The 26,256-nt window shown below is 47.9% G+C and overlaps 2 protein-coding genes across 2 annotated transcripts in view; one reads left to right on the forward strand and one right to left on the reverse strand.

The window, feature by feature from the left end:
* Positions 1 to 14,687, reverse strand: part of LOC116838570 (cytochrome P450 2J6-like) — a 34,784-nt gene extending 20,097 nt beyond the window's left edge. Inside the window, exons 1-3 of the mRNA XM_032803880.2 lie at positions 14,517 to 14,687; positions 11,149 to 11,311; positions 1,252 to 1,401 (exon numbers count right to left, since the gene is read on the reverse strand). Coding sequence (XP_032659771.1) covers positions 1,252 to 1,401; positions 11,149 to 11,311; positions 14,517 to 14,687 — 484 coding nt within the window. The remainder of the gene's footprint in view (positions 1 to 1,251; positions 1,402 to 11,148; positions 11,312 to 14,516) is intronic.
* Positions 14,688 to 20,240: 5,553 nt separating this feature from the next.
* The window catches only part of LOC116838585 (cytochrome P450 2J5-like), a 28,148-nt gene continuing 22,132 nt past the window's right edge, over positions 20,241 to 26,256 (forward strand). Inside the window, exons 1-4 of the mRNA XM_032803906.2 lie at positions 20,241 to 20,498; positions 21,867 to 22,029; positions 22,834 to 22,983; positions 25,063 to 25,223. Coding sequence (XP_032659797.1) covers positions 20,256 to 20,498; positions 21,867 to 22,029; positions 22,834 to 22,983; positions 25,063 to 25,223 — 717 coding nt within the window. The 5' untranslated portion in view covers positions 20,241 to 20,255. The remainder of the gene's footprint in view (positions 20,499 to 21,866; positions 22,030 to 22,833; positions 22,984 to 25,062; positions 25,224 to 26,256) is intronic.

The following is a 26,256-nucleotide window of genomic DNA, read 5'->3' on the forward strand; positions in this document are numbered from 1 at the left end:
CTCTGGTCAGTACAACCACTGGCATTTGTTTTACATTAGAACTGAGTTGCTCTGGACTTAAGCTCTCTCTCAAGCTATGTGGTTGCGGGGCCTTGGACACGTCACTTAACTTCCCTGTATCGAAGTTTCCTTAGCTTTAAGGCATGGCTACACGTGCAAATGTAGAGCACTTTGAGTTAAACCTGCCTTCGGAAAGCGCAGTAGGAAAAGCGCTTCAGTCTGTCCACACTGACAGCTGCAAGCGCACTGGCATGGCCATTTGCAGCACTTGCAGTGGCATTGGGACTGGTGCGTTATGAGCAGCTATTCCAGCATGCAAGTGACTGCAATGTGCTTTCTAAATGGGGGAGGGGAGGTGGAGTGTGACAGGGAACGTGTTGTGTGTATGGGGGGAGAGAGAGAGTGGGGTTTTGGGGGGCTGAGAGCATGTCAGCATTCTGTCTTGTAAGTTCAGGCAGCAGTAGACCCCTTTTCCCTCCGGCCTCTCTATCTTACACACAGCATTCCACAGTAATGGTTGCTTTGTCTCACAGCAGATAAGCATGCTGGCTGTCAGAAATGGAGCTTTCAAACAGCATATCTGCATGCCTGCAGTGATTCAAAACAACGACAAGAGTGGCCACTTGACTTGAGGGGATTATGAGACGTTTCCGGAGACCAATCAGAGCGCAGTAATGCAACATCCCATTCACACTGATGCCTGGGCATTGTAGCCAAGGCGCATCAAACATTATTCCACTCGCTGAGGTGGAGTACCAGGAGCGCTCTAGCCCTGGAGTCAGAGCACTGTCCGTGCCTTGCCAGTGTGGATGGGGAGTGAGCTGGGGCACCTGGGGCTGCTTTAATGCGCCCTAACTCGCAAGTGTAGCCAAGCCCTTAGAGACGTAAGGGATACTGTGAGACTTAATTCGTTACTGTTATCTAGGTGCTCTGATGCGTTGGTGATGAGTGTCAGAGCTGCCAATAAATAATTAACTAACACGGATACAGAAGAACGCAGACCCTAAGCCTTCGTCCTAGCTCCCAACCCTGGGCTTTTACATGTAGCTCTTTTGAGAATGAAATCTTCATGTTAGTAATGAAGTACAAGCTCTGCCTGTAGACCTGTATTCCACACCAGTGATTCAATGAAACGGCCCCAAGAACAACAGATACTCCATTCTGGAGCAGAGGGAGCCTGCTTGGTCTCACAGACTAGTTCACATGCTGGCAACACGACTGTACTTAAAAAACACTTTAGCAGTAACGTACCTTTCACAGTCTCAAAGTACTCCACCAGGTGACGGGCCTCCTCTTGGATTCGGTGCTCCAGGCCTTTCTTGCCCAGTCCCAGTTTCCGCAGGGTCATCAGCCCGAAGCGTCTCTGCTGCTTCCAGATGTGACCACTTGAGAATGTAATACCTGAGGCCATTGAGAATCAGTTACCTGTCACACCAATATTTATGAAAAGCAAAACTATGTACACATCCCTACGATATACTTTCTATCATTAGGTCTAAATCCAGAACCATGGGGCTTAGTTCTTTTATCTGAGATCTTGCTGTGACATAGAAACAACATGGATTGGAACCATCCGAGAAAAGTCGCCTGTTAAAAAAGGGATTGTTTGTTTGTAAAGGGGTAAATAGTGAGGTGGCAAAGTTTGCAGATACTAAACTGCTCAAGATAGTTAAGACCAAAGCAGATTGTGAAGAACTTCAAAAAGATCTCACAAAACTAAGTGAATGGACTTAAACCACCATGAATTTATCCAGTTCTCTTTAAATGCTGTTATAGTCCAGCCTCAAACAATCCTCAGTAGGAGTTCTACAAGTTGATGTGCGCTGCTGAGAAGAACTTCCTTTTATTGTTTAAACCTGCTGCTATTAATTTCATTTGTGACCCCTATTCTGTGTATTATGGATAAGTAAATAACTTTCTTATGCCGCTTTCTCAAATACTCATATTTAATACCTCTATCATATCCCCTCTTAGTCTCCTCTTCCAGACTGAAGAGGCCTAGCCTCTTAATCTCCTCATATGGACTCTCTCCAAACCCAACATTTAGTTGCTCTTTTCTGAACCTTTCTAGTACTAGAAATCTTCTTCTTCGAGTGCTTGCTCATATCCATTCTAGTAGGTGTGCGCGCGCCGCGTGCACGTTCGTCGATACTTTTACCCTAGCACACCGTGGCCGGGGGTGCCCCCTGAGTGCGCCGCATGGCGGCTGATATATAGCCTGCCGCCCAACCGCTCCAGTTCCTCTACCGCCCGGTCGGTTGTTGGAACTGTGGACTCAGCTATCTGTTCTCCACCTCCCTACATTCACCGTTTCTCTTGAATTGTATAATTAATCTTTAAATAATAGTTAGTAATAGTTTTGTGTTTAATTGTTGTAATTAGTTGTAGGGATCGCGGGTTAGCCCGTTCCCTACCCGGCACCGGCCATGCCGTCGCGGCTTCAAACCGGCGTGGCTGTCGTGCCCGATGCCATAGGCGACCGCACGATTCCTTTCTAAGTGTCTGGCGACTCCACTACAGACAGATGAAATTGCAAGGCTTTCAAGCGCCCGAACCCGGAAAGAAGGACGTTCGCCTTAAACAGTTACTCATGAGGCAGCACTCAGTCCACCTCCGCGCACCGCCAGCGGAACGGAACAAGCGCCTCCTCGGGCACCGCACCCTCCGCCCGCTAAAAAGACACCTCACGCGTCCCGGCTCCAACTCCTGTCGGCACCGCTCCCGCTCCCCGAAAGGCAAGAAGCGTAAGCCCTCCTGCGGCCACTACACAAGCCCCGCAGTCAGAGCGCTTGCGTCAACAGACCCCGGGCACCGGATCCTGCCGTGGCACGAGTCTGTCGCACCGGTTGATTCCGGCCCGCGACAGGCTGTCGAGTCCGGTGCTATTGGCTCCCGGCGCGTGCGGCGGTTGACTCATTGTCCTTCAACCCGGAGACATTCTCGCCGCACGGGACCTTATGCGATGACGGAGCCCGAGCCGCTCGACCCCCGGCACAGCGGTGGCGGTCCCACAATCTCTAGGCAAGCCGCTCTCGTGAGACCTTCACCCGCACCGGGGACTTCGTTCCAGATCGAGGGTCTCGCAGAAGCCTCGGTCTCGACCATTGCCCAGGATCCCGGCCCGGCTCGCAGTCCCGGTCCGGTTCCCCTTCAGTACCAGACTACTCGCGGTACCGGCTCACGTCCCGATCGCCGTCGCGGCTTGCCGGCGCCGTCTCGATTTGGCACCGGTTCCCGCACCGCCGTCATGGAGCCAGTCCCGGCACGAGCGTCCCGGCACCGATCGACCTCCAGGCACCGCAGGTCTCGAGCCGATCTCGGCACGGCGGCTCCACACCGGTCATTCTCCCGCACCAAGCTGGTAGTAGATCCCGGCTCATTCACGGCACCGGCGGGACTCAACACCGTTTCCCGCACCAACGTGCACGTGACTCACCTGCCATAGAGACTATCGTCTCCCACCTCGCCCACCGTGGCCAACCCGCCAGCCATCCGTTTCCTCCATGGCGACTCGGCGTCTTATGCGGATTTGATGCTCAAGGCCCTCAGCAGTGGCCCTTTTGGACTCCGTGGGCGTACCATCAGAGCCAGGGCCACCACCAGCCCCGCCTCGCTCCGTTGCCTCTGACCGGAGGGCACCCGAGTCCACGGTGAGCAGACCACGGCGGACACTGGGAACAGGGGCGCACCTCACCCTGATCAGCCGCAGATGCCCCACCGAAAGAATCCCTTCAAGACCCTTTGGTCCCGGGAGTCTCGTCTCTTCTTCCCCGGACGAGGCTGTGGCGGAACATCCACATCAGGGCCACCGCCTATCGACCTCAGGGCGCACCAGGACCTTCTACGGCGGGTTGCTCTGTAACATAAACCTGCCAGTGAAGAAGTCCCCGAGGTGGACGACCAGGTGGTCACTTCCTTCAGTGGAGGCCCCGACCCGCGTAGCGCTCCCTTTATTCGTACATCCAGGCACGAGCGATACCTCTGGCAGACCCGGCTTCGGTGCTGCCCACGGCCAAGGGGTTGGCGCAAATACATGGTCCCTCCACAGGTACGATTACCTGTATGTTCATCCTCCGCCTTGCTCGTTGGTGGTCCATTCAGTCACGAGCGAGAGCGGCACGGTCAGGAAGCACCTGCGCCCAAGTCCAGAGGCAAGGCGGCATGGACCTCCTGGGCAGGAAGATTTACTCTGCTGGGGGCCTCCAGCTCCGAATCGCCAATCAACAGGCCTCTGAGCCGTTACAACTTTTTAACTTGGGAAGTCATGGAGAAATTTACTGACCTTCTCCCACAGGACTCGCAAAGAGTTCTCGGCGCTCATGCAGGGGTAAAGGTGGTGCGCACCTCCCTTCAGGCCTCTATAGATGCGGCAGACTCCGGAGCTAGAACTCTCGGCATCAGGGTCGCTATGAGGCGATTTCATGGCTGCAAGCGTCCGCTTACCGCCCGAGGTCCAATACACTATACAGGACCTCCCCTTTGACGCAGGGTCTCTCTCTCAAAAACGGACCCTCGCCTCCAAGATCTTAAGACCAATCGCATATAATGCGCTCGCTGGGATGCACACGCCGCAGACGCAAAGACGACCCTCCGTCCCAGCCCGACGGTTCTACCCCCCACCTCGGCCGAGACAAGACTTCTCCAGGCGCGAGGCAGGACCTCTCGTAGACGCCAGTCGGGCCCCAAGGGGTTAACAGCCCCGGTCGCCCAAACACCAGCGGGACGAAACCCAGCTTTTGAAGGTGCGCTCGAGAGCACTACACGATTCCTCCCAGGACACCTCAGTTTCTCCAACCGCCTCGCCGCTTTCTTCCCTGCTTGGTCCCAGCTAACATCAGACCGCTGGTCTCAGCACGGTGGAAGGTGGCTACCGTCTTCAGTTTTTTGACCCCGCCTTCCACCCTCCTCCTCGTCCTCTTCAGGGACCCCTCTCACGAGCAACTCCTCCTACAGGAGTTTCAAAGCCTCGCATTGGGAGCCATAGAGGAGGTTCCAGAGGCCATGAGAGGCGAGGGTTCTATTCCAGGTACTTCCTGATTCCAAGGCGAAAGGCGGCCTTCGTCCCATCTTGAAGCCTGCGAGCTCTGAACAAGTATCTCAGGAAGCTTCAAGTTCCGCAATGGTAGGCCTGGGAAACATCATCCTTCCCTCGATCCCGGATGATTGGTACGCTGCTCTCGACATGAAGAGACGCATATTTTCAATATTGCGATCTACCCACCGCACAGGAGGGTTTCTTCGTTTCGTAGTGAACCGTCGTCACTACCAGTTTGCAGTTCTGCCTTCGGCCCTCTCCTCGGCCCTCGAGTTTTTACAAGTGTATGGACTAGTAGCGGCCTACCTCGTCGTCGTCAACATCCAATGTTTTCCCTACCTCGACGACTGGCTGATTCGAGGACTTCCGAGGCCAAGGTGCCGGGCATGTACAGTTCATCAGAGATCTGTTCTCTCGTCTCGGATTGATCATCAATCTCGAGAAATCCATCCTACTCCCAACACAGGAAATGAATTCATAGGAGCACTGCTGGACTCGAATCGAGCAACAGCCAGCTACCTCTCAACGGTTCAGAGCGATAGTTTCTCTCGTTCAGGGTTCCATGCCTTCCCCACTACCACTGCCGTACCGTCCTCGGCCTCCTTGGTCACAGGCTGCGTGCACCTTTGTCACGAGCACGCGAGGCTACGCATGCGCCCTCTACAACTCTGAGCTCGCTTCAGTCTTTCGGCCACGAAGGGATGCCCTGGACATGGTAGTCACAATACCATCTCACGTGCTGGGCTCCCTCAACTGGTGGCTGGACTCCCCCTAGTGTGCGCCGGCGACCGTTTCAATCTTGACTCAACCTTCGCTATCCCTGACGACGGATGCTTCCGCTCTGGATGGGGCGCGCACCTGGGCCATCGCGCACCCAAGGGCTTTGGTCTTACAAGAGCTCCAACTCCACATCAATGTCCGGGAGCTAAGGCGGTCCGCTTGGCATGAGCAGCATTTCGCGAGCAGCTACAGGCCGTTGTGTTGCCATTTCACGGACAACACGACGGCCATGTATTATATAAAACAACAGAGAGGAACACGATCTTCCCCCCCTTTGCCAAGAGGCTCTGAAACTGTGGGAATGTTTGCATAGCCCAGTCGATCAAACTTGATAGCCTCTTTCCTCCAGGGGTCCGGAATACTCTAGCGGACCGACTGAGCAGATCGTTCCTGACACACGAATGGTCCATCCGTCCGGACATCTGTTTTCTGTCTTCCGGAGGTGGGGCTTTCCCCAGATAGACCTGTTCGCCTCCAAGGACAACAGGAAGTGTCAGATGTTTCTGCTCCCTACAGGGCCGCTCCCCGGGCTCCCTCTCGGACGCCTTTCTCATATTCCATGGACGAAGGGCCTCCTGTATGCGTTTCCCCCGTTCCCGTTAGTCCACAGGGTCCTGCTCAAATTGCGCAGGGACAAGGCCAGGATGATTCTGATCGCTCCGGCATGGCCGAGGCAGTATTGGTACACCATGCTGCTCGACCTGTCCCGGGCGCCTCCAATATCACTACCTCTCTACCCGGACCTTATAACACAGGACTTCGGCAGGCTTCGTCACCACCAGACCTCCGTCCCTACACCTGACAGCAATGGCTCCTGTCTGGTTGAACGAGTCTGAGCGTCGGTGCTCAGCTGAGGTCCAACAGTCCTTTTAGGTAGCAGGAAACCTCTACGCGGACGCCACGTATCTCGCGAAGTGGAAGCGATTCTCATTCTGGTGTGCACGGAGTTCCATGGTCCCGACTGCCGTTCCAGTCTCTGTAGTCTTGGACTACTTGCTCTATCTCAAGGGCCAGGGCCTAGCCCTCTCTTCCATTAGGGTCCATCTAGCCGCAATCTCCACCTTCCATCCTGGAGAGTCTGGTACTTCCACGTTTTCAACACCCCATCGTACCAGGTTCCTTAAAGGATTGGAGAGACTTACCCTCCGGTTAAGCCTCCTTCCCCTACGTGGGATCTGAACCTGGTACTCTCTAGACTCATCGGGGGCCCCTTTTGAGCCGTTAGCGACCTGCTCCTTACTATATCTGTCATGGAAGACGTCCTTCCTGGTAGCTATCACCTCTGCCAGACGAGTATCCGAGCTCCGTGCGCTGGTCGTAGACCCACCTTACACCATCTTCACAAAGATAAGGTGCAGCTACGACCACACCCAGCCTTCCTTCCAAAAGGTCGTCTCACCATTCCATCTTAACCAAGATATTTTCCTGCCGGTCTTCTTTCCGAAGCCGCACACCATGCCGCCATACGGGACCAGCAGCTGCACACCTTAGATGTCCGCCAGGCCCGTGGCATTCTACATCAGCAGAACTAAAGCCTTCAGACGCTCGCCTCAGTTATTCATAGCAGTGGCAGAGCGTATGAAAGGTCTCCCTGTAACTTCCCAGAGGATTTCATCATGGTAACCTCGTGTATCCCGGACGTGCTACGAATTGGCTCACGTCCCGCTTGGTCGCATCACCGCCCATTCTACTCGGGCTCAGGTCTCTCGGCTGCTTTCCTGGCCCAAGTCCCCATCCAAGACATATGCCGGGCGGCTACCTGGTCGTGGCCGTGCACACTTTTACATCGCACTAATGCGCTGGTTGACCAATCTCGAGACGATGCCGCCTTCCGGTACAGCAGTCTTGCTTTTCGGCAACGTCTCACTCCGACCCCACCGCCTAGGTAAGGCTTGGGAATCACCTACTAGAATGGATATGAGCAAGCACTCGAGAGAAGAAACAAGGTTACTCACCTCTGTAACTGTGTTCTTCGAGATGTGTTGCTCCATATCCATTCCACCCGCCCTCCTTCCCCTCTGTCGGAGTAGCCGGCAAGAAGAACTGAGGAGCGGTTGGGCCGGCAGGGCTATATATCAGCCGCCATGGCGGCGCCACTCCAGGGGGCGCCCAGCTGGCCCACCTGGGTGTTGCTAGGGTAAAAAGTATGCCGACGAAACGTGCACGCGGCGCGCGCACACCCTACTAGATGGATATGAGCGAGACACATCTCGAAGAAACAACAGTTTACAGAGGTCGAGTAACCTTGTTTTCTGAGGTTAGGAGACCACATTCTGTTACCACAGTAATTCAAGATGTGGGCGTACCATGGATTTATATAAGGGCACTAAATTACTTCTTCTCAGTCTTATTCTCTATCCCTTTTTAATTATTCCTAACATCCTGTTTGCTTTTTTGACCGCTTCTGCACACTGCGTGGACATCTTCAGAGAACTATCCACGATGACTCCCAAGAATCTTTCCTGACTTGTTGTAGCTAAATTAGCCCCCATCATATTGTATGATATAGCTGGGGTTATTTTTTTCAATGTACTTACTTCACATTTATCCACATTAAATTTCATTTGCCATTTTGATTGCCTAGTACACTAGAATGACTATTAGCCGGGATGGGTAAGGAATGGTGTCCCTAGCCTCTGTTTGTCAGAGGATGGAGATGGATGGCAGGAGAGAGATCGCTTGATCATTGCCTGTTAGGTTCACTCCCTCTGGGGCACCTGGCATTGGCCACTGTCGGTAGACAGATACTGGGCTGGATGGACCTTTGGTCTGAGCCGGTATGGCCGTTCTTATGTTTTTTATTGTAAACGGGAGATTAAAAAGCTGAGGATAAATGGATGTTATTTACCAACAGTAATTCTTGTTCTCTGACTGAGTTGCCTGCATAGAAACCCAATTTAGGAATGGTTACAAAAAGTCACTGACCCTTTTGGGGCAGTGGTTGGCAGTTAAAGGGTTTGCACCATTCCCCTGAGCTCTACACATTGAGGGTATACAGAACCCACTCTCTTCCAGCCCCTCATTTCTTCACTACCCCCATATGCCATATTTGCAGCTGGACTCTGAAGCAGAGGGAAGGAGGGACGGTCTGTGTGAAGGACACACATCCAGAGAATGTAAGTTACTATAGGTAGGTAACCCTGTTTTCTCCTTCACGACACTATCTTCACAGAGCTTCCCAGGAGGCATTTATCCAGCAGTGACCTCCTTGGGAAGGAGGGTTAGGGAGCCCTGACAGTCGAATAGCTGCCCTTCCCAAACCAGCCTCTGCTCTTGATGCAGTGTCAAGACTCATAGACTTAAGGTTAGAAGGGATCATTATAGTCATCTAGTCTGAGAATAGTGGTTAGTAAGAGTGTGAAGCAAGCTCCAGCAGCCCTACAGAGTTCATATAAAGGCTCAGTGCAGCTACGTGCCATTGTGGCTGTCCCCTCATGAGCTGACTGAGCCCTGAGACATTCAGACATAGGCACATCCTCTAGTTCAGGGCATGAAGGGGTGTAAATCCTTATCCACATCAATAGCCTTTAAGCCAAGGTCACTTGACTTTGAGACTTTTCTCCAAAGGCCACAAATATTCTCTTGGACCTTCTCAACAGCTTAATTCTAGGACAGACAAGGTAAGTGAGGGAATAACTTTTACTGGACCGACTTCTGTTAGTGGACGGTACAAGCTCTTCCTCAGGTCTCATTCTAAGACAGGCTTTCCCACCATTTTCATAAGATGGACCACATCCTAATAAAGAGATTGTAAATGTTGGGAGACACAATCACAAATCCACTCCTGTGGGAATTAGAGCAGCGGTTTACCTGGACAAAGCCTTAGCAGAGTGCTTTTAGCTTCTTATAATGCACTTTGGAAACAAGGAGGCACCATGTGACCAGCCGGGTTTCCGCTGGCCACCAGAAAGTCCTCAGCAGTCCATCAGGGACATCTTGGGGTTGCAGATACTGTTAACCAAACTTATGGGAGGTCCTTTGAGCCCATTGAGTCTTACATTCTATACAACCTTTTGCTGAAGTTTTTCTTCTTAATGACCAGAACCTCAGTGGAGAGAATTTTGGCACTGCAGTCCCTGATGGCCCACCCACCTGATAACATATTCCAGAAAGACCCGGAGGTTCCAAGGCCTCATCCCAAATTTCTGTTCAACATTGTATCGAGTTTCATTTCAGACTATACCGCTGCCCTACTAACCCCATTTCCACTAACCCCATTAGTTAATACTTCAACCAAAGGTTCCCTAACTGCAGCTTGTGTGTAAGGAAGTCTTGCTGAGTTTAAGGGGTGCAATTACATCCTGGCTGCTGGCTATTAGGGGCAGTGGGACTAAGTTTCACCTTTGATGTTCCAGTCGTTAGCCACAACAATCCCCATTCACTATTACCCTGCACCTTGTGCCGTCACTTACACCAATGCAGAGTGTAAAACATCATCACTCTGATTTGACAGCATTTTGCACCCACTTCACACAGGTGTAAATGATGACACAAGATGGAACACAACAGTGAAACAGACCCTATGTTGTATTTACCGGATGACTTGTGTAGTGCAGCGTGCAGCATCCCCTCCTGTGGATATCACGTGGGGCTGGGACTTCTCCAATGCACCCAGGGACTCCCGGTGGGGCCATGAGCTACTTTATCCTCACTTGGAGTCTCTGTAGCACATGGGCTGGAGGCACCAGACAGAGCAAGATCAGTGTGGTGACATCAGGCCTCTGAACGGCTATTTCCGATTAGCCCCTCAGAGAAAAAGAATGGAGCCCCATCTGTTTCTCAAGAACCACGGGGAAAGAGAATAAGGAGTTGGAATTAGCAGTTCACATTTTTTTTTTTTTAAATATTTTGAGGCAGTCTTGTGATCTTTGGTGATTTCAGAAAAGTTTCTCTTGATTTCAGGATTACAAGCATCCCTCTTGTGAATTTTGCCCTTATTCACAACGGCGGCTTTTTCCCATTACTTCACAAAGGAATGAATTCCTGATGGCAACAATTTCCCCACAGCCTCTGCTTGCCCCTAGTAAAAATGATCACTCGCCCCCTTTGTTTCCAGTGCTGCCATAAGGGAAGACAACCATAAAGCAAAGGCAGGGCAGCTAAGGAACCGAACAGGAACCGGTGAGGAGCCGAGCGACTGTGTGAGGTAGGAATGGGACTTGGAAGAGATGGAGGGATTCAGGGAAATGCATATGTACTGGGAGGTGAATATGTGGGAGCCAGAGGGAGACTGAATGTATGCAGAGGAGTGGAAAGGCAAGAGGAAGAGTGAGGAGGAGAAGGAGCAACACAGTGTAGGGTGCAGGAGAAGACAGAGGAGGGGGAAGATTTACCTTTTCCATTTGCAAATCGTTTGAAGAAAGGGGTCTTCAGCTGTCCAGAAAACTCTTCAAGGTGGGTGTTCAGCCCATCTTTCACTGCTTGGAACCCATGCAGCACGACCCCAGGGGTGTGTCCCAGCCACAAAGTGAAGATGTTGCCATAAACTTCTGCCATCTGTGGGTTGGACCAGTGCCAGAACAGCACAGGTGAAAAAATATCATGCCAAACAGTCATGATTAGGCCCTACCAAATTCATGGCCATGAAAAACGCGCCATGGACTGTGAAATCTGGTCTTTTCTGTGCTTTTACCCTATGGTATACAGATTTCAGGGGGTCGCAGTATTGCCACCCTTACTTCTACACTGCCTTCAGAGCTGGGCAGCCAGAGTGGCGGTTGCTGACTGAGGGCCCAGCTCTGCAGGCAGCAGCGCAGAAGTAAGGATGACAATACCATGCCAGGCCATCCTTCTGCGCTGCTGCTGGCCAGGGCCTCCCAGAGGATTCCGGGGGCCTGGGGCCGTCGTTGGCAGGCGGCTCCAGTGGACCTCCCGCAGGCATGCCTGCGGAGGGTCCGCTGGTCCCGCGGCTCCGGTGGAGCATCCGCAGGCATGCCTGCGGGAGGTCCACTGGAGCCGCGGGACCGGCAAACGGCAGGGCGCCCCCTGCACTGCAAAGTGCCTAGAGCCGGCCCTGTTTGGCGGAAGGGGGGCCCTTCCGTTCTGGGACCCACCTCAGAAGTGCCTCGAAGACCCGCAGCGGGGGACCCCGCCGGCGAATTACCGCCGAAGCGGGACCTGCCGCCGAAGTGCAGCCCGCTCTTCGGCGGTAATTTGGTGGCGGGAGGCCCCCATCCCAGGTCTTCGGGGCACTTCTGCAGCGGGTCCCGGAATGGAAGGGCCCCTCGCCGCCGAATTACCGCCGAAGACCAGGTTGCACTTCAGCAGCAGGTCCCACTTCGGCAATAAGTTCCTGGCGGGGAGTCCTTCCACCCTGGAGCGGAAGGACCCCCCCCCCGCCGGCAAAGACCGGGACTGGAAGAAGCTCTGGGGCTTGGCCCCGCAAGAGTTTTCCAGGCCCCCCGGAGCAAGTGAAGGACCCTGCTCCAGGGGCCCCGAAAAACTCTTGTGGGGCCCCTGCGGAGCCCGGGGCCTGGGACAAATTGCCCCTCTTGCCCCCCCCTCTGGGCGGCCCTGCTGCTGGCGGCGGCTCTGCTTTCTGAGCCGGGCTCCCAACCAGCAGCTGCCATTCTGCAGCTGCTCAGCTCTGAAGGCAGCACCGCCACCAGCAGCACAGAAGTGAGGCCAGCAGTACTGCTAACCCCCCCACACACACACTAACTTTGCAACCCCCGCACAACTCCTTTTAGGGGCAGGACCCCTACTATCCCAACACTGTGAAATTTCAGATTTAAATAGGTGAAATAATGAAATTTACTATTTTTAAAATCCTATGACTGTGAAATTGACCAAAATGGACTGTGACTTTGGTAGGGCCCTAGACATGATGAACCTGCTCTCTTCTTTGAGAAGAGTGATTCAGGGGTTCAGCACTGAGGCAGGGACTGTCTTTTTGTTCTGCTTCCACAGCACAGTTGAATTCATTTAGGATTATATAAATGGGCCCGAATGTGTGAACATGACCCTGTCGCTGTCCAACATTAAAGAGTTTTAAGCAAGGTTTGGGGTTAGGTATACAGAAACCTCAGCCTGCTTGTACCATGGCAAACACCATGACCAATCCTATTAAAGACAGAGAAAAAGAAGGAAAAACAGTTAAAGCATTTGAAAGGCAAAGCACTAAGTAAGCCTTTCATTTTAAGAGTGTCCCTTGTTCCCTACCCCTGTAGCTTGAGAAAGTTTTTAGAAGGAGACCACCCCTCTATTTAACAGCCTCTTAGTCAGTATGAAAGATGGTGCACGTTGTCTTTCCGGGGAAAAGAGACGTTGGTTGAGATGAGCTCGGGCTCCTTGTTAAAGCCCAATCCCATTTCTTAGCAGACAAAACTAGACAAACGCACGAGGGGAGAGAAAAGAACAGCAAAGATAAAAAATGCCATTTCTGTCTCTGGTGTTGACTCTTCCTTGCAGCCAGGGCCGGCTCCAGCTCTTTTGCCGCCCCAAGCGGAGAAGCGGGAAAAAGGAAAAAAAAAAAGAAAAGATAAAGCCACAATTGGCGGCACTTCGGTGACAACTCCATTGTGCCGCTTTCATTTTTCGGTGGCAATTCGGTGGAGGGTCCTTTGCTCTGAGAGGGACTGAGGGACCTGCTGCCAAATTGCCACCAAAGACCTGGACATACCGCTCCATTCCATTGGCCACCCCAAGCATCAGCTTCCTTCGCTGGTGCCTGGAGCCGTCCCTGCTTGCAACCTCATTGCTGGAAAAACACAGGCATGGCACACAGAGCGATCAGCCACTCCGACACCTGGCAAATTTGTACTAGCATCAGGCTGTTTAGGGCATTGCTTTTAACTGCTCCTTTGACCAGGCTTACACTTGTATTGCCAAATAGAAAGTCTTGGCCAGCTGGACCAGACTCCTATTAGACAGGAGGCAACAAGGGAGGGGGATAGGAAAGAGAAGAAGAAATAAGGTAAGGAAGGAAAAGGACACACAAAGGGGTTGTGGGGAGATGACAAAGTCTCACACCTACAGTTGGAGCCAGATTTAGTGGCTGGATTTTCTAAAGAGCTCAGCACATTGGTTGCTCTCTTGAAAATCTGATCCCAGTTGTGGGTGTTGAGCATTTTATAAAATCTGTCCTCACACACTCAGTGTGGACAAAACCTCTCTCCTCCCAGCTCTATTCCCCTGCATCATCAGCCACCTAACATCTTACCCAGGTGTATCTTCCTCCCCACAGACTTCCTGAAGTCTGCTGGACAGGTGCCACTTTGATGGGCTTCATAAAACCTGATGGAGCAGGACTCCCTCTTCTGCACGGTTTATACACCACCCCAGTTTAAATTATGGACAAACGGGAGTGGCAGATGACTAGATTTGGTTTTTCAGCACATATCTTACATCCTTCTAAACATTTATTTAATGGGAAGTCTAAACAAAAGCCAGTGCTTTAAGGGTCAATCCGATATATTTGAACATTTCTACAATATGAAAATGTATTCCTTCTTCCTCTTCATGAGGCAGAAATCCTGTCCTCAGTGGTGTTTAATTCTTACACACATCAAGGTTCCATATACATTTGACACAATCCCTATTTAAAAATGACAGAAGGATCCAAGTTGACTTTCATATCTCCAATTCTTAAGATAAAACTTTCTTTAGCATGAAAAAAAACCTACCTTATACTACCAATAAATGTCACTAATTTTCCCTGTCAGCTTATTAGTCCATTAGTTAGATATCTGGAAATACATACCTTATTGAAACTGTCATGATCAACTTTAAAATTCATCTGCCACAAGCTTCCAAGAATGGGGAATGGGGTTGGTCCCGGAGGAAGGTGTCTATGTGCCCATTGCAACTTCAGAAACTGCACTATCAGGAGAAACACAACCAGCCCTATAAGAGTCTCGTATATTGTCAGCATTTTACTACTGCTTTAGAGGGCTACTCTCTAAAAAGTCTGTTGCAGGGCTGAACTAGAGGTGAAAGTAACTTACAGGATTTACCAGTACTGCCAGATGTCACGGAGTCACCGGGCGATGCTCTGGAACTGCTCCCCACTAAGCCAGTCAGGACTTTGGGGAGCCTCCTCTCCCTTGGAGCAGACTTGTTCAGGGCAAGAAGCTCACACGTCTTCACTTCCTGGGTCTCTCCTGCATGTGCAACCCGTTACCCCCCGTGGGCTCCCACAGCGCGCAACTCAGCAATACACGAGCCCACCCACGGGGCCGAACCACAGGTGTCACCCCACTTGCAGTGCCAGACTGACTCCAGCGCAGCCAAAACAGAGGTAGTCGAGACAAGAAACAGGTTAGAAAACAGAGGCTTGAAACAGCGACCAGACCCTCGGCCTGGAACATCGGCTGGGCAGTGAGCCACCACCCTAGTCTGCACTCACCTATCCCCCAGTAGCCCCAGACAACCCCCTCCAGCTCCCCTCTCTCACTCAATCGGCTCAGGAGCACTATCCGCTTGCCAACACTCAGCCGCACCTGACCTTTGCAGAGGAGGGGCCCAGGCCATCAGTTGCTAGGAGGCAGAGTGCGCGGCAGTTAGGGGCACTGGCCCCTTCCTCTGTAGCAATCACACACCCTTATCCCACCACCAAGATACTTAAGAACTGCCTAGGGGACACTGAGGCACCAACACAGTATTCAGAGCAAACATTAGGAACAGTCCCAGTTCGTCACACCAGAGTCCTGAGGGGGTGTGGCCTCATCCAGAGGAGGCGTGGCCTCATCCAGAAGAGGCGTGGCCTCTCAAGATTTAAAGGCCCTGGGGCACCAGCTGTGGCTGGGAGTGCAGCTTGAGGTCTTCAAACCACAATTTGAAGACTTCAATAACTCAGACATTGGTTAGGAGTTTGTTATAGAAGTGGATGGGTAGGATTCTGTGGCCTGCTTTGTGCAGGAGGTCAGACTAGATAATCATATTGGTCCCTTCTGACCCTTTAAAGTCTATAAGGTGCATATGAGACACTTTTACAGAACTTTTAGTGCTCAGTAGCAGGGTCCGCATGGCCAGTCAGTGTGTGGCGTAGCAGGTGAGGCCACTGTAGACTGACACCCCAGCTTGCCGCATGTTAACGTGCCCTATAGACATGCCTTTGAGGGCCTGTGGAATTTGCCACGGAACTTGAGTCTTTCCTGGCACCAGCCCACCAGAAGAGGAAGAAGCACTAGTGAGGAAGATGGAAGCTGATCACCATGATTGCTGTCAGTACATGTAGTAGGAAAGGGGATTTTAATCTGGTTCATGACAGAATTGTACTGAAAGAGGTTATTGGCTGCCATCAACCACAGACCTGATTGAAATTCATAGGCGCGCTGAGCGCCTTTCATTCAGGCTAAAGACAGAAGCAATGACATACCCACTTTGTGGTCATGGCTGAAGCAGTGGAGACTTCTGCCCAAAGCAATGGCCACATCCAAGGCCTGGGCAGAGGTTTACCCACATGAGCCAAAGGGTTTACCTGGGGACTGACCGCAAATGCTGGATTGGGGAATTCATCCGTTGGAGCTGTGTGTCTGTGTGGGGTAGAGGCTCTACCCCACTCAAAGCACACCAGGGAGGTTGCAGCACACCTGCCTCTATCAACAGAAGGAGGAAAACACGGGCAGTTCAGGTGTCGTTCCTGAGCTGACAGTGCTTTTGAGAGGGATTACGAGAGTTCCTTCCAGAACTAGTCTGAAACTGCAAAACTTGCAACAGCAGCAGAATGGTTTTCAACAGCAGAGATGTGAAACTTCAGGAAGATCCTGTTCTCAGGTGAGGAGACGAGGGGACGGTTTGAAATGTTGGCTTCAAATAAGACGCTGGCTTCAAATTTACAGCTCTGAAAACATCCTTATATCTGAAAGTTGCACTGTTTTTTTTTCCCTCCTACCCATTGTCTTTAGTGTATTTGCATAGGTGGTAACACTTGGGAGCTTGGCAAAGAATTCTGTTTATGATGCACCAGCAGCCAAAGAATCCAGCTCTCTTCATCTCCCTCTCTCTTTTAGGGAGACTTAACTTTTACTATACTTAACGAATTATTGGCACTAAAATGTAATAATATATCTCATTTAAGCAGTTATTTCAGTGGGCCAGCTACAGTTTCCAGACTCATATCTCTTCATCAGAATCAAGGTTACTGAATCAGACTCTGTGCACATTGTGTACCTGCTACTGAATCCAACATTTTAGTGTCAATAATTCGTTAAGTACAGTATGAACTCTCGGGAATTCAGTTAAATGCCAAACAAGCTACAGGTGTGATTATGCCTTTCTGCTGTGAGTTTTTGTTTTGTTGTGTTCAATTGTCACGTGGATTAAGAGAAATCAGAGTGCCAAACATCTTGTTAATTTAAAGTGAATGGTCAGATGGCCCTTCTGACTCAATGCGCACCTACTGCCTGTGGGGATCAGACCCATATCAGCTTATTTTTTGTTTCTTTGAGTTAGCCATGCAGAGCCAAATGGCTAAAAGAGAGAGAGCTGGATTCTGTGGCTGCTGGTGCATCGTAAACAGAATTCGTTGCCAAGCTCCCAAGTGTTATACCTATGCAAATGCACTAAAGACAATGGGTAGGAAGGAAAAAAACAACAGTGCGACTTTCAGATCTCAGGGTGAGTTTTCAGAGCTGTACATTTGAAGCTAGCACCTTATTTGAACCCAGCATTTCCAACCGTCCCCTTGCCTCCTCACCTGAGAACTGGATCTCCCCGCTGCTGCACATGCCTGCCATTGCTAGCACTTCTGGTGCTATTGCAAGGTTTGCAGTTTCAGGCTAGTTCTGGAAGGAGCTGTCGTAATCTCTCTCGAAAGCACTGTCAGCTCAGGAACGTCACCTGAACGGCCCGTGTTTCCCCCCTTCTGTTGATAGAGGCAGGTGTGCTGCAGCCTCCTCGGTGTGCTTTGAGTGGGGCAGAGACCCCCTGAGCAGCTGTAGTGGGGCTACATCCCCTCCCACCCTCCCTCCCAGATCAGCATCAGAGGCCTTCTCTCCACCTGAAGTGGAGCACCCAAACGGATGCTACTCAAAGGAGGAAATGTTACCCACCCTGTGCAGTAACTGTAGTTTTTTTAATTGTGTCCCCCAATGGGTGCTCCACTACCCACCCTCCTTACCCTCTGCTTCGGTTGTTCCCTAGGGATGACTGCGTAGAGAAGGAACTAAGGGCAGTTTGCCCATACACCCCTCTGTTGCCTCGGTGTCTGCCACAAGACGGCACAGGGCGCACGTGCGGGCCGAACGGGCATTGCTAGCTAGAAGTCTCTGCTCAAGGGCCTGAGAGGCGCATGTGCACCTGAAGTGAAGCGCCCATAGGGACGCGCACAATGCAGAACTACAGTTACCGCACGGGGTGAGAAACATTGCCTCTTGGAACTCTTGCTATTGGCAGTACTGTTGCTGGAGTAGGGAATAAGGGATGAGAGAAACAGAGGGGCAGGAGTCCAGGTGATGACATGGTGATGGGGGAAGTGAACTGTGGGTTGGGGACCAGATGCCATGGAGCTGTGTGCTACCTGGTCTTGAAATAGGGGCTGTGGGGTGAAGGGGACAGGAGGCATGGCAGGGGAGACCTGAAATGCAGTGAGAGGATGGAAAGTCAGGTAACAGCTATTTTATCCCTGTGTTAACCTGTAAACACTGAACATTTTCTAGCTGATAACCTTTTCAAATGTGCTCAGGACACACAACTGGAACCAGAAGAGCACAGCTTCCATTTAGGCACCTAAACAAGGGGCTGGCGGTTCAGAAGAGCGCAGCATGTTGGATGCTCTTTTAAATATCTGGCTCTGATTCCGGCTGTCAGACACTTGAAAAATCTTGGCCCCAGGTCTTTACAGAAGTTAGCTCTGCATGCTCAATATGGACAAAACTTCCCCCTCCCAGCTCTATTCCCGGGCATCATCCACCACTCCACAAACTTCTGAAAAACTGCAAGAAGAATGTCCCATTTTGATGGGCTTCGTAAAATCTGAAGGAGCAGAGTTACCTCTTCCACAGACCTTATATATTTGCTTATTAACAAGCAGTTTACAAGAGCTTAGCTGAGCTGAATTCTACACAGTCAGATTCATTCCTCAGATACAGAGGAAACATTCATTATCATTTATTTTCAAAGGTGCCAAAAACAATAAATAAAAAAAAAAGAACTTATCCAGAAACTGCACAAGTTGGAAGATTTGATCTTCAGCAGGCGATCAACAGGGAAAGAAAGGCAGCCATTTTATAGCAAAGGTAACAAAAATTGAGTGAAAAGACGGTACTTAAGGTCCACTTCTAAAGAAATGTACACATCACAAACAAATAAATAATTCTAGGAAGCGCTGCATGTCTGGGAGTGGCCCAAAGTGGTCCATGCCAAGTCTGTCAGCAAATTTGATCATCCTAGCCAGATGCCATGACCTGACCTTTCCTGGACACACACCTTATTCAACACCAGTGTCTCTGGGTTGCCAGTACAGCCTTTGTACTCCCGTTATCTCAGGATGCTTGCCTGTGAATAGAGTGATCCTGTCTACTTCTCCTAACTTTATTTCAAGGGCCCTGCAGATCTCTTAAATACCTACCGACTGATTACACCTCCAACCTCTGCTGGGTTTAAACAAAACATCTAGTGTTTTGTCAATCAGACTAAACACAACATAAACCTAAAAAGTGTTCAGAAATCTTCCTACTTTCTACTCCAACAGGGACAACCTGTTCTTAGATGGACCCAGCCCCGCTTCCCCTCATGACCGTAGTCTAGCTCTCCGACCCCCCTCTAGGATCCTGCTCCCTTCTCCCCACAGCAGCCAACAATCCTTCAAATTCAAACCCTCCAAATCCCAAACAGGCAGACTGGATGGAGCATCCATCCAGGAGTCCAAGCCCCTGCGTCTTTGTGCACTCAGCACCAAAACGCTCCAGTGAAGAGAATCATTTTTTATACTCTTACTAGTCACAGGCCCCTTTCACAGTGGCTTCAGTTTAATATCATATCATATCATATATATATATATTTTATCTTCAAACTATTTTCCTGATATATTCAGTTATATTAGCTTGTTTTGGTTTGTTTGCTTTGCTAAATAAGGTATTAATCAATCATCTACAGTATCTTGTGGATGCCTTCCCTCCCATTTGCAATTATAACAATCACTTTGTATGATCAAATTAACATATGCTTAGCTGTTTTTAATGCATTTCAGCTGCTGGGAACACTATGAGAGTCCAGATGCCAATGGATCACAATTTCAGAGCCAATAGCATGTAGCCCTGGTATCCATCCTAAATAGGAGAGTTTCTCACTGGAAAGAGAAATAGGTCACACGTTGGGAGATCACAGAACAAGGTAGGCGTGGTTTGGCTAACTGAAATGGATCACATATTTCAAAGTTTCCTAAAATTGCCTTTGATACACTCTACACTTGCCAAACTAAGAGACGAAACAATAGAGAGAGTGAGAGATGACTAGAAAGGGCAAAGAACTAGAACCCAACAGAAAGTGAGCTCAGTCTATGCAGCTCCAAAACAATTTTCAGAGAGATAGTGCCCAGGCAGAAAGGAAATTGATAACGCAGCATGGTGAGATGTTGGGGATAACTGAGGTTTCAGTCGCTCTGATTGTGTTTCTCCTGATTGTGCAGTTTCTGAAGTTGCAATGGACACGTAGACGGCTTCCTCCAGGACCAACTCCCCTGCCCATTATTGGCAACTTATGGCTGCTGGACTTTAAACTTCAGCGAGAAGATCTTCTTAAGGTATTTATTTAAGGAGAATTCTGGACTTGACTGAAGTAGAGAGGCTTAGAATGATTCAAATGGATTTAAAATTGATATTGCACAGGAGTTACCTAGTCAATTACAGGGTATTCCTCAACCTGACTTAATCATTACTAAACACAAGAGACGTGGGGAACTGCATTGCTGGGAAAAAAGAATAATCACTTTCAATTGCTATTTTTCTTCTTTCCTTTTGTTGTTCTCTCTCTAAGAATGTCCAAATACGTATATTTATAATGTACAGACTTTATCATCACAAGCCCAGTGTGAAGCAGTGAGATCCTGATCCAAAACGCATTGATATCACTGGGAGTCTTTCCATTGCCTTCACTGGATTTTGGATCAAGCCCTATTGTTTCCAAAGTGGTTCTGAGACAATTTAGATATCCTGTTTTGCCAGAGGCAGAACAGGTTGTTGCTTCTCTGGTATTTCTTCCTGACTGCGAGTGGCACTAGGTAATAGATACAGAAGATTCAGCCTTCTTCTAAAAAGCAACTCATATTCTGCTGACGGCTGGGACTCACTCTCTGCTATATATATTGTGGGTATCTCATTCTATAAGTCATCCATGGCAGGACTTTTCTTGCAGGAGGCACTATGATATATTGGCACTGATATCAGTGAAATGTCTCCAGGCTGTGAGAACTTTGATCTCCATACCATGGCCAACTGTACACCCTAAAACAAAATTTTGCAATAACCCAGACAATTGGTTTTAAGATGGAGCAGAAAAAACTGTATTCCTGTTTTGCTGAAGTGCCATTCTCTTGAGAAACAGTTTAAATAATTACAACAGTAAGAAATTCAAGTCAAGCCAGTTTCAGGAGAAAATACAAGTCTGACCTGAGAAAAGGTAATGAGAAGGAAGGTAAGAAAAATCACAGGGAAGCAGTAAGAAAAGAAACAATGTGTAAAAATAGTTCTCTGCCTACACTGACATCGAGAGAAGCAAACACACACAATAATTCACAATAAATGAAAACAAAAAGGAAAAAACAAATACAAAAAAACAAAAGAAAAATTAACAAGTGTCTGTTCCTTCACTTTAACTTTGAGCTGATGTAATATTTTAGCAGAAGCTCTTTGGTTCTCCTTTTGCAGCGTTTTCCTTCTTGTTGAATGATGTTCTAATGCTTAATACCCATGTTGCATAAAATGGAGTAGGACTGGCATTCCAAACCCAAAGTGTCTTACATCAGGAGGCTAAATTCTGTTGTAAACTCTAATCCAATACAGTCAGAGGCAAATGAGTTTAGTCCAAGTTATAGAAAACATCCGAAAGAAGCCTTTTAACAGATCTGCTGGTTGCTGTCAATTTTTCTGACTTATGGTTATCAACTCTCCAGTTAACCAACATCTATGGCAACATTTACACAGTGTGGATGGGACAGACACCTGTGATTGTACTGAATGGATACAAAGCAGTAAAAGATGGCCTTATCTCCCATTCAGAAGAGATTTCTGGACGGCCTCTCACCCCCTTCTATAGGGATCTGATGGGAGAAAAAGGTAAAAGATATTACTCTTTTGCAAGGAATAACATTGAAGTATAAAGGTGGTATTCTAAGGCAGAGAATTCTTCCCAGATACTGTCTTGCCATGGGGTACTTAAACAGTTGGATAGCAAGGCTCCATTCAGAACTGCAATATTAAGAAAGAGAAAAACAGACCAAAAAAGGGAAATCCTGTAATACTTACTCACATAACACATCACTGGCTCTGCTTCTTCTTTTTCCATGGGATTCGGAGAAAAATTTGCCTACCAAGTTGACCTTAATTTGGCTTAATTTTAAAGAGGCTGTCTTCACATACAAAACCCCCCACAACTGACATGTATTCAAAGGTTTGCCTATAGAATTAAGCACATCTGACACACCAATAGATGGGTTATTCTATCCTCTCCAAAAGCTGCCACCATGGTTTCCAGGGATGTGACTATAAAAAGATATATAGTTATACTAATGGTGATAGAAACCCAAGTAACAGATCACAGCTCAAAATCTGTAAAGTATGTCATTGTTTCCTCTTACTAGAAAAATGCATCTTAATTTAAACTTGCCTTTTGAAGAGGGATAGCTCAGTGGTTTGAGCACTGGCCTGCTAAACCCAGGGTTGTGAGTTCAATCCTTGAGGGGCTCATTTAGGGAACTGAGGTAAAAATCTGTCTGGGGATTGGTCCTGCTTTGAGCAGGGGGTTGGACTAGATGACCTCCTGAGGTCCCTTCCATCCCTGATATTCTATGACCCAGATTTATATAAAAGGGTGTCCTTCCTATCCTAGCAAGAGCATAATGGTGTTTCTGTTGTCCTCAGGTATTTTCCTGACAAGCGGTCACACTTGGAAGCAGCAGAGACGCTTAGGCATGACATTTCTAAAGAGCCTGGGACTGGGTAAGAAAAGTCTGGAGCACCGAATACAGGAGGAGACCAGACACCTGGTGGAGGTCTTTGCAAGTCAGAAAGGTAAATTTTTGAAAGATTGAAATTTAAAAGGTGTTCTCTACATACAAGACCGACTTGTTATCACTCCCGCAGCCTAAGAGCATGTCTGTTCTTGAATGATATAAAGATGGTGCCTCATGCTGGTGGGGACTGTTATGGGTTTCTTAATTGCCTAAGCGAATGAAGCACTTTAGGAGGAGTGCTCAGGTTTGAGTGTACAGATTGACATTTAACATTTTTTTAAATTAAATACACTGAAAACAATTTTTATTTCTCATTCGTATCACTGTCCTATTGATAACATGGGGAGCTGGAACAATCCCTATCTTTAAAATTACCAAACACTTTCCATTACACAAAATTCTTGTGACTTTTTGTGAGAGGCTTTACAATTCCATTGCTTGCAGACCTTTGAAATTCGGCCGGGAGTGGGCCCTCAGGCTAGAGACATGCCTTTCCCTTTCCCATGAAATTTCATGCAGGCCTGGATGAAATATAAACCACTGAAAATCACCATCTCCCTTCTCTCACTTGTGTCGTTCAGTAACATTGTGGCAGAATGCCAAGAGAATAATAACTGAACATAAATATTCTAAAAAGTCAGGCCTACACCACCAAAGAAGCAGCACCCCATGCTGTACAGGGAATGCCTAAATAGTCCTGTCACTCCAGAGGCAGCAGTCTCTGCTGCAATGCTGCAGGTTCAGGGTACAAACCCTGATGATGAATGGGAGGAGTGGGTGGGACGGTTATTAATGCACAAAATATAGCTTGCATTTTCCCTTTTTCCTTTAGAAACGCCCCCCGGGAATTACACATTGAAAACCACATTAAAATCATAGTCATTTAGGTTGCAAAGTCAAGCACTTGAAAGATAGGAAATGTCAGAATTAAGATTGCTGTTGGAACCTGAATTTTTCCCTCTCGTGAAAATTCATTATGAGAGCTTTTAATTACCTGATCATTCACACACACACACGACCTTTATTCAGTCTGGATGCACAAGACAGTGAAATTAACACTGCCCAGGCAATCTTTAATCTAGCATTTGCTAACTTTTGAGCACTTCTCTTTGCCACCTAAACAACATTATTGCAATGCAGTTTTGTAGAATGTAATATCAATTTACATTGAAGCCAGGTGTATATGAAATGAATAATATACCTTACCTTTTAATAATAGCTTTGGAAATGTGAATATTTGGAAATATTCCGCTAAGACCCCAGTCCAACTCTCACTATGTCTTCCACTGCATGCATCCGATGAAGTGGGTTTTAGCCCACGAAAGCTTATGCTCAAATAAATTTGTTAGTCTCTAAGGTGCCACAAGGACTCCTCATTCTTTTTGCTGATACAGACTAACACGGCTACTACTCTGAAACCTGTAATCAATCAGTTTTTCCATCTCCTTTAATGGGAGCTGGATCAGGCTCTAAAAGAGGAACGATGTAACAATCTTTTTCATTTACAAATGTACTTTTGACCCAGAGGAAAGCCTTGAGCTGAACCATGTTTGTCTTTATACTCTCTGAAAAACATTAACTTAAGTTTTAAACTGCAACTGAGCTCCTGAAGTGATGGAAGAAACTAAAACTTCGGCAGTAGAAAGGAAAAATTAAAATTTCTGCCTAGAAACTTGAGCACCTATGCTCTTATTTCAATGCATGGCACAGTGGAAGCAAAAATGCAGTAATTCCACACAAAACAGGCCACAGACCAAACGGGGAAACATAGATGCAAGGTTTGTTTCCTCTAAACATATTATATTCATCGTTCCATAGTTATAGAGATTAACATATTATATTCATCGTTCCATAGTTAAGGAGAAGGACTAAAATAAAATAAATTTCAAGAATCTCTTCACAAATACCTTCAGTTCTTTCAGAAAAAGCAAGTCCTCTCTAGGTTCTAGTTCCTCTATTTAATGTAAACTAAACAGAATTCACTCCTTTGTAAAACGTCTCACTTATCTAAAAGTATTCAATCTCCTTTATGTTGTACAACTGTTAGTACTATCGTACAGATTCCTTCATGGTCCTTGTTAACACTCCTCACCACAGTCCATTCAGTGGTTCTAACTAACACCGGCTGTATCTGCAGGGAAACCCTTCGACCCCCATACCCACATTGTCCATGCTGTCGCAAATGTGATTTGTGCTGTGGTTTTTGGCCATCGCTTCTCCAGTGAAGATGATTCCTTCAACCGGCTCATCAAAGCCATCTATTTTGTGATCTTCTTCCAGGCCACTAACTGGGGCAGGGTGAGCTTTCCGTTATTCCGGTTCTTATCACTGTAAAGTTTAGCTGTGCTTCACCAGGAAAACCAGAGGGGTTAATGGTTACTGTATCTACATAGTACAGAGAGATAGACATCTACCATAGGACATAATTTCAAAAAGTATTATGCAGGATTTTTGCTTATGAAGCAATAAATACACACTTCATAGATCTCATGTCTTATTTATAGGACACCATCAGTAAATCATGTTGCCCAAGACTTAAGTTATTAGTACAAATCATTACTTCTTTTGGCAGATTTCCAAATCATTTAATGTGTTTCAAAACCAAGAAATGTTAACATAAAATGTGTGGTCTTGAACCAGATTTCTAAATGCTAGCGCTAAACCTAACAAACACTCGCTCTTGGAATGCTGATTTTGTTCTTGGAAACCGAGACATAGAAGTACCGTTAATAAAATCCAAAACTTTGAAGCCCTGTCATTTTGAGCAGATTTCTGATCAGTCTCGCTCAAGATCTGATCTACAAATCCTAAATGTATGTTCTACACTGCAGTCTCTCTCTCTCTCAGAATTTATGTTTCAACTAATCTGCATATATATTCTGTATGGATGGTGCTTTTTCTTCTTTTTTAAGGCGAGAAGGAGCCATCAAATCATCTAGTCTGACCTCTTGTATGACACAAGCCATAGAATTTCATCATGACCAAAGCATATTTTTTAACTAGGGCTGTTGATTAGTTGCAGTTAACTCACGAGATTAACTCAAAAAAATTGATCATGATTAATTGCAGTTTTAATCACACTGTTAAACAATAGAATACCAATTGAAATTTATTAAATATTTTGGATGTTTTTTCTACATTTTCATATATATTGCATTCTGGGTTGTAATTGAAATCAAAGTGTATATATTTTTATTACAATATTTGCACTGTAAAAATGATAAAAAATAGTATTTTTCAACTCACCTCATACAAGTACTGTAGTGCAATCTCTTTATCATAAAAGTGCAGTTTACAAATGTAGATTTTTTTTCTTACATAACTGCACTCA

The sequence above is a fragment of the Chelonoidis abingdonii genome, chromosome 8 (genome assembly GCF_003597395.2).
Source record: "Chelonoidis abingdonii isolate Lonesome George chromosome 8, CheloAbing_2.0, whole genome shotgun sequence".
Classification (NCBI taxonomy): domain Eukaryota; kingdom Metazoa; phylum Chordata; order Testudines; family Testudinidae; genus Chelonoidis; species Chelonoidis abingdonii.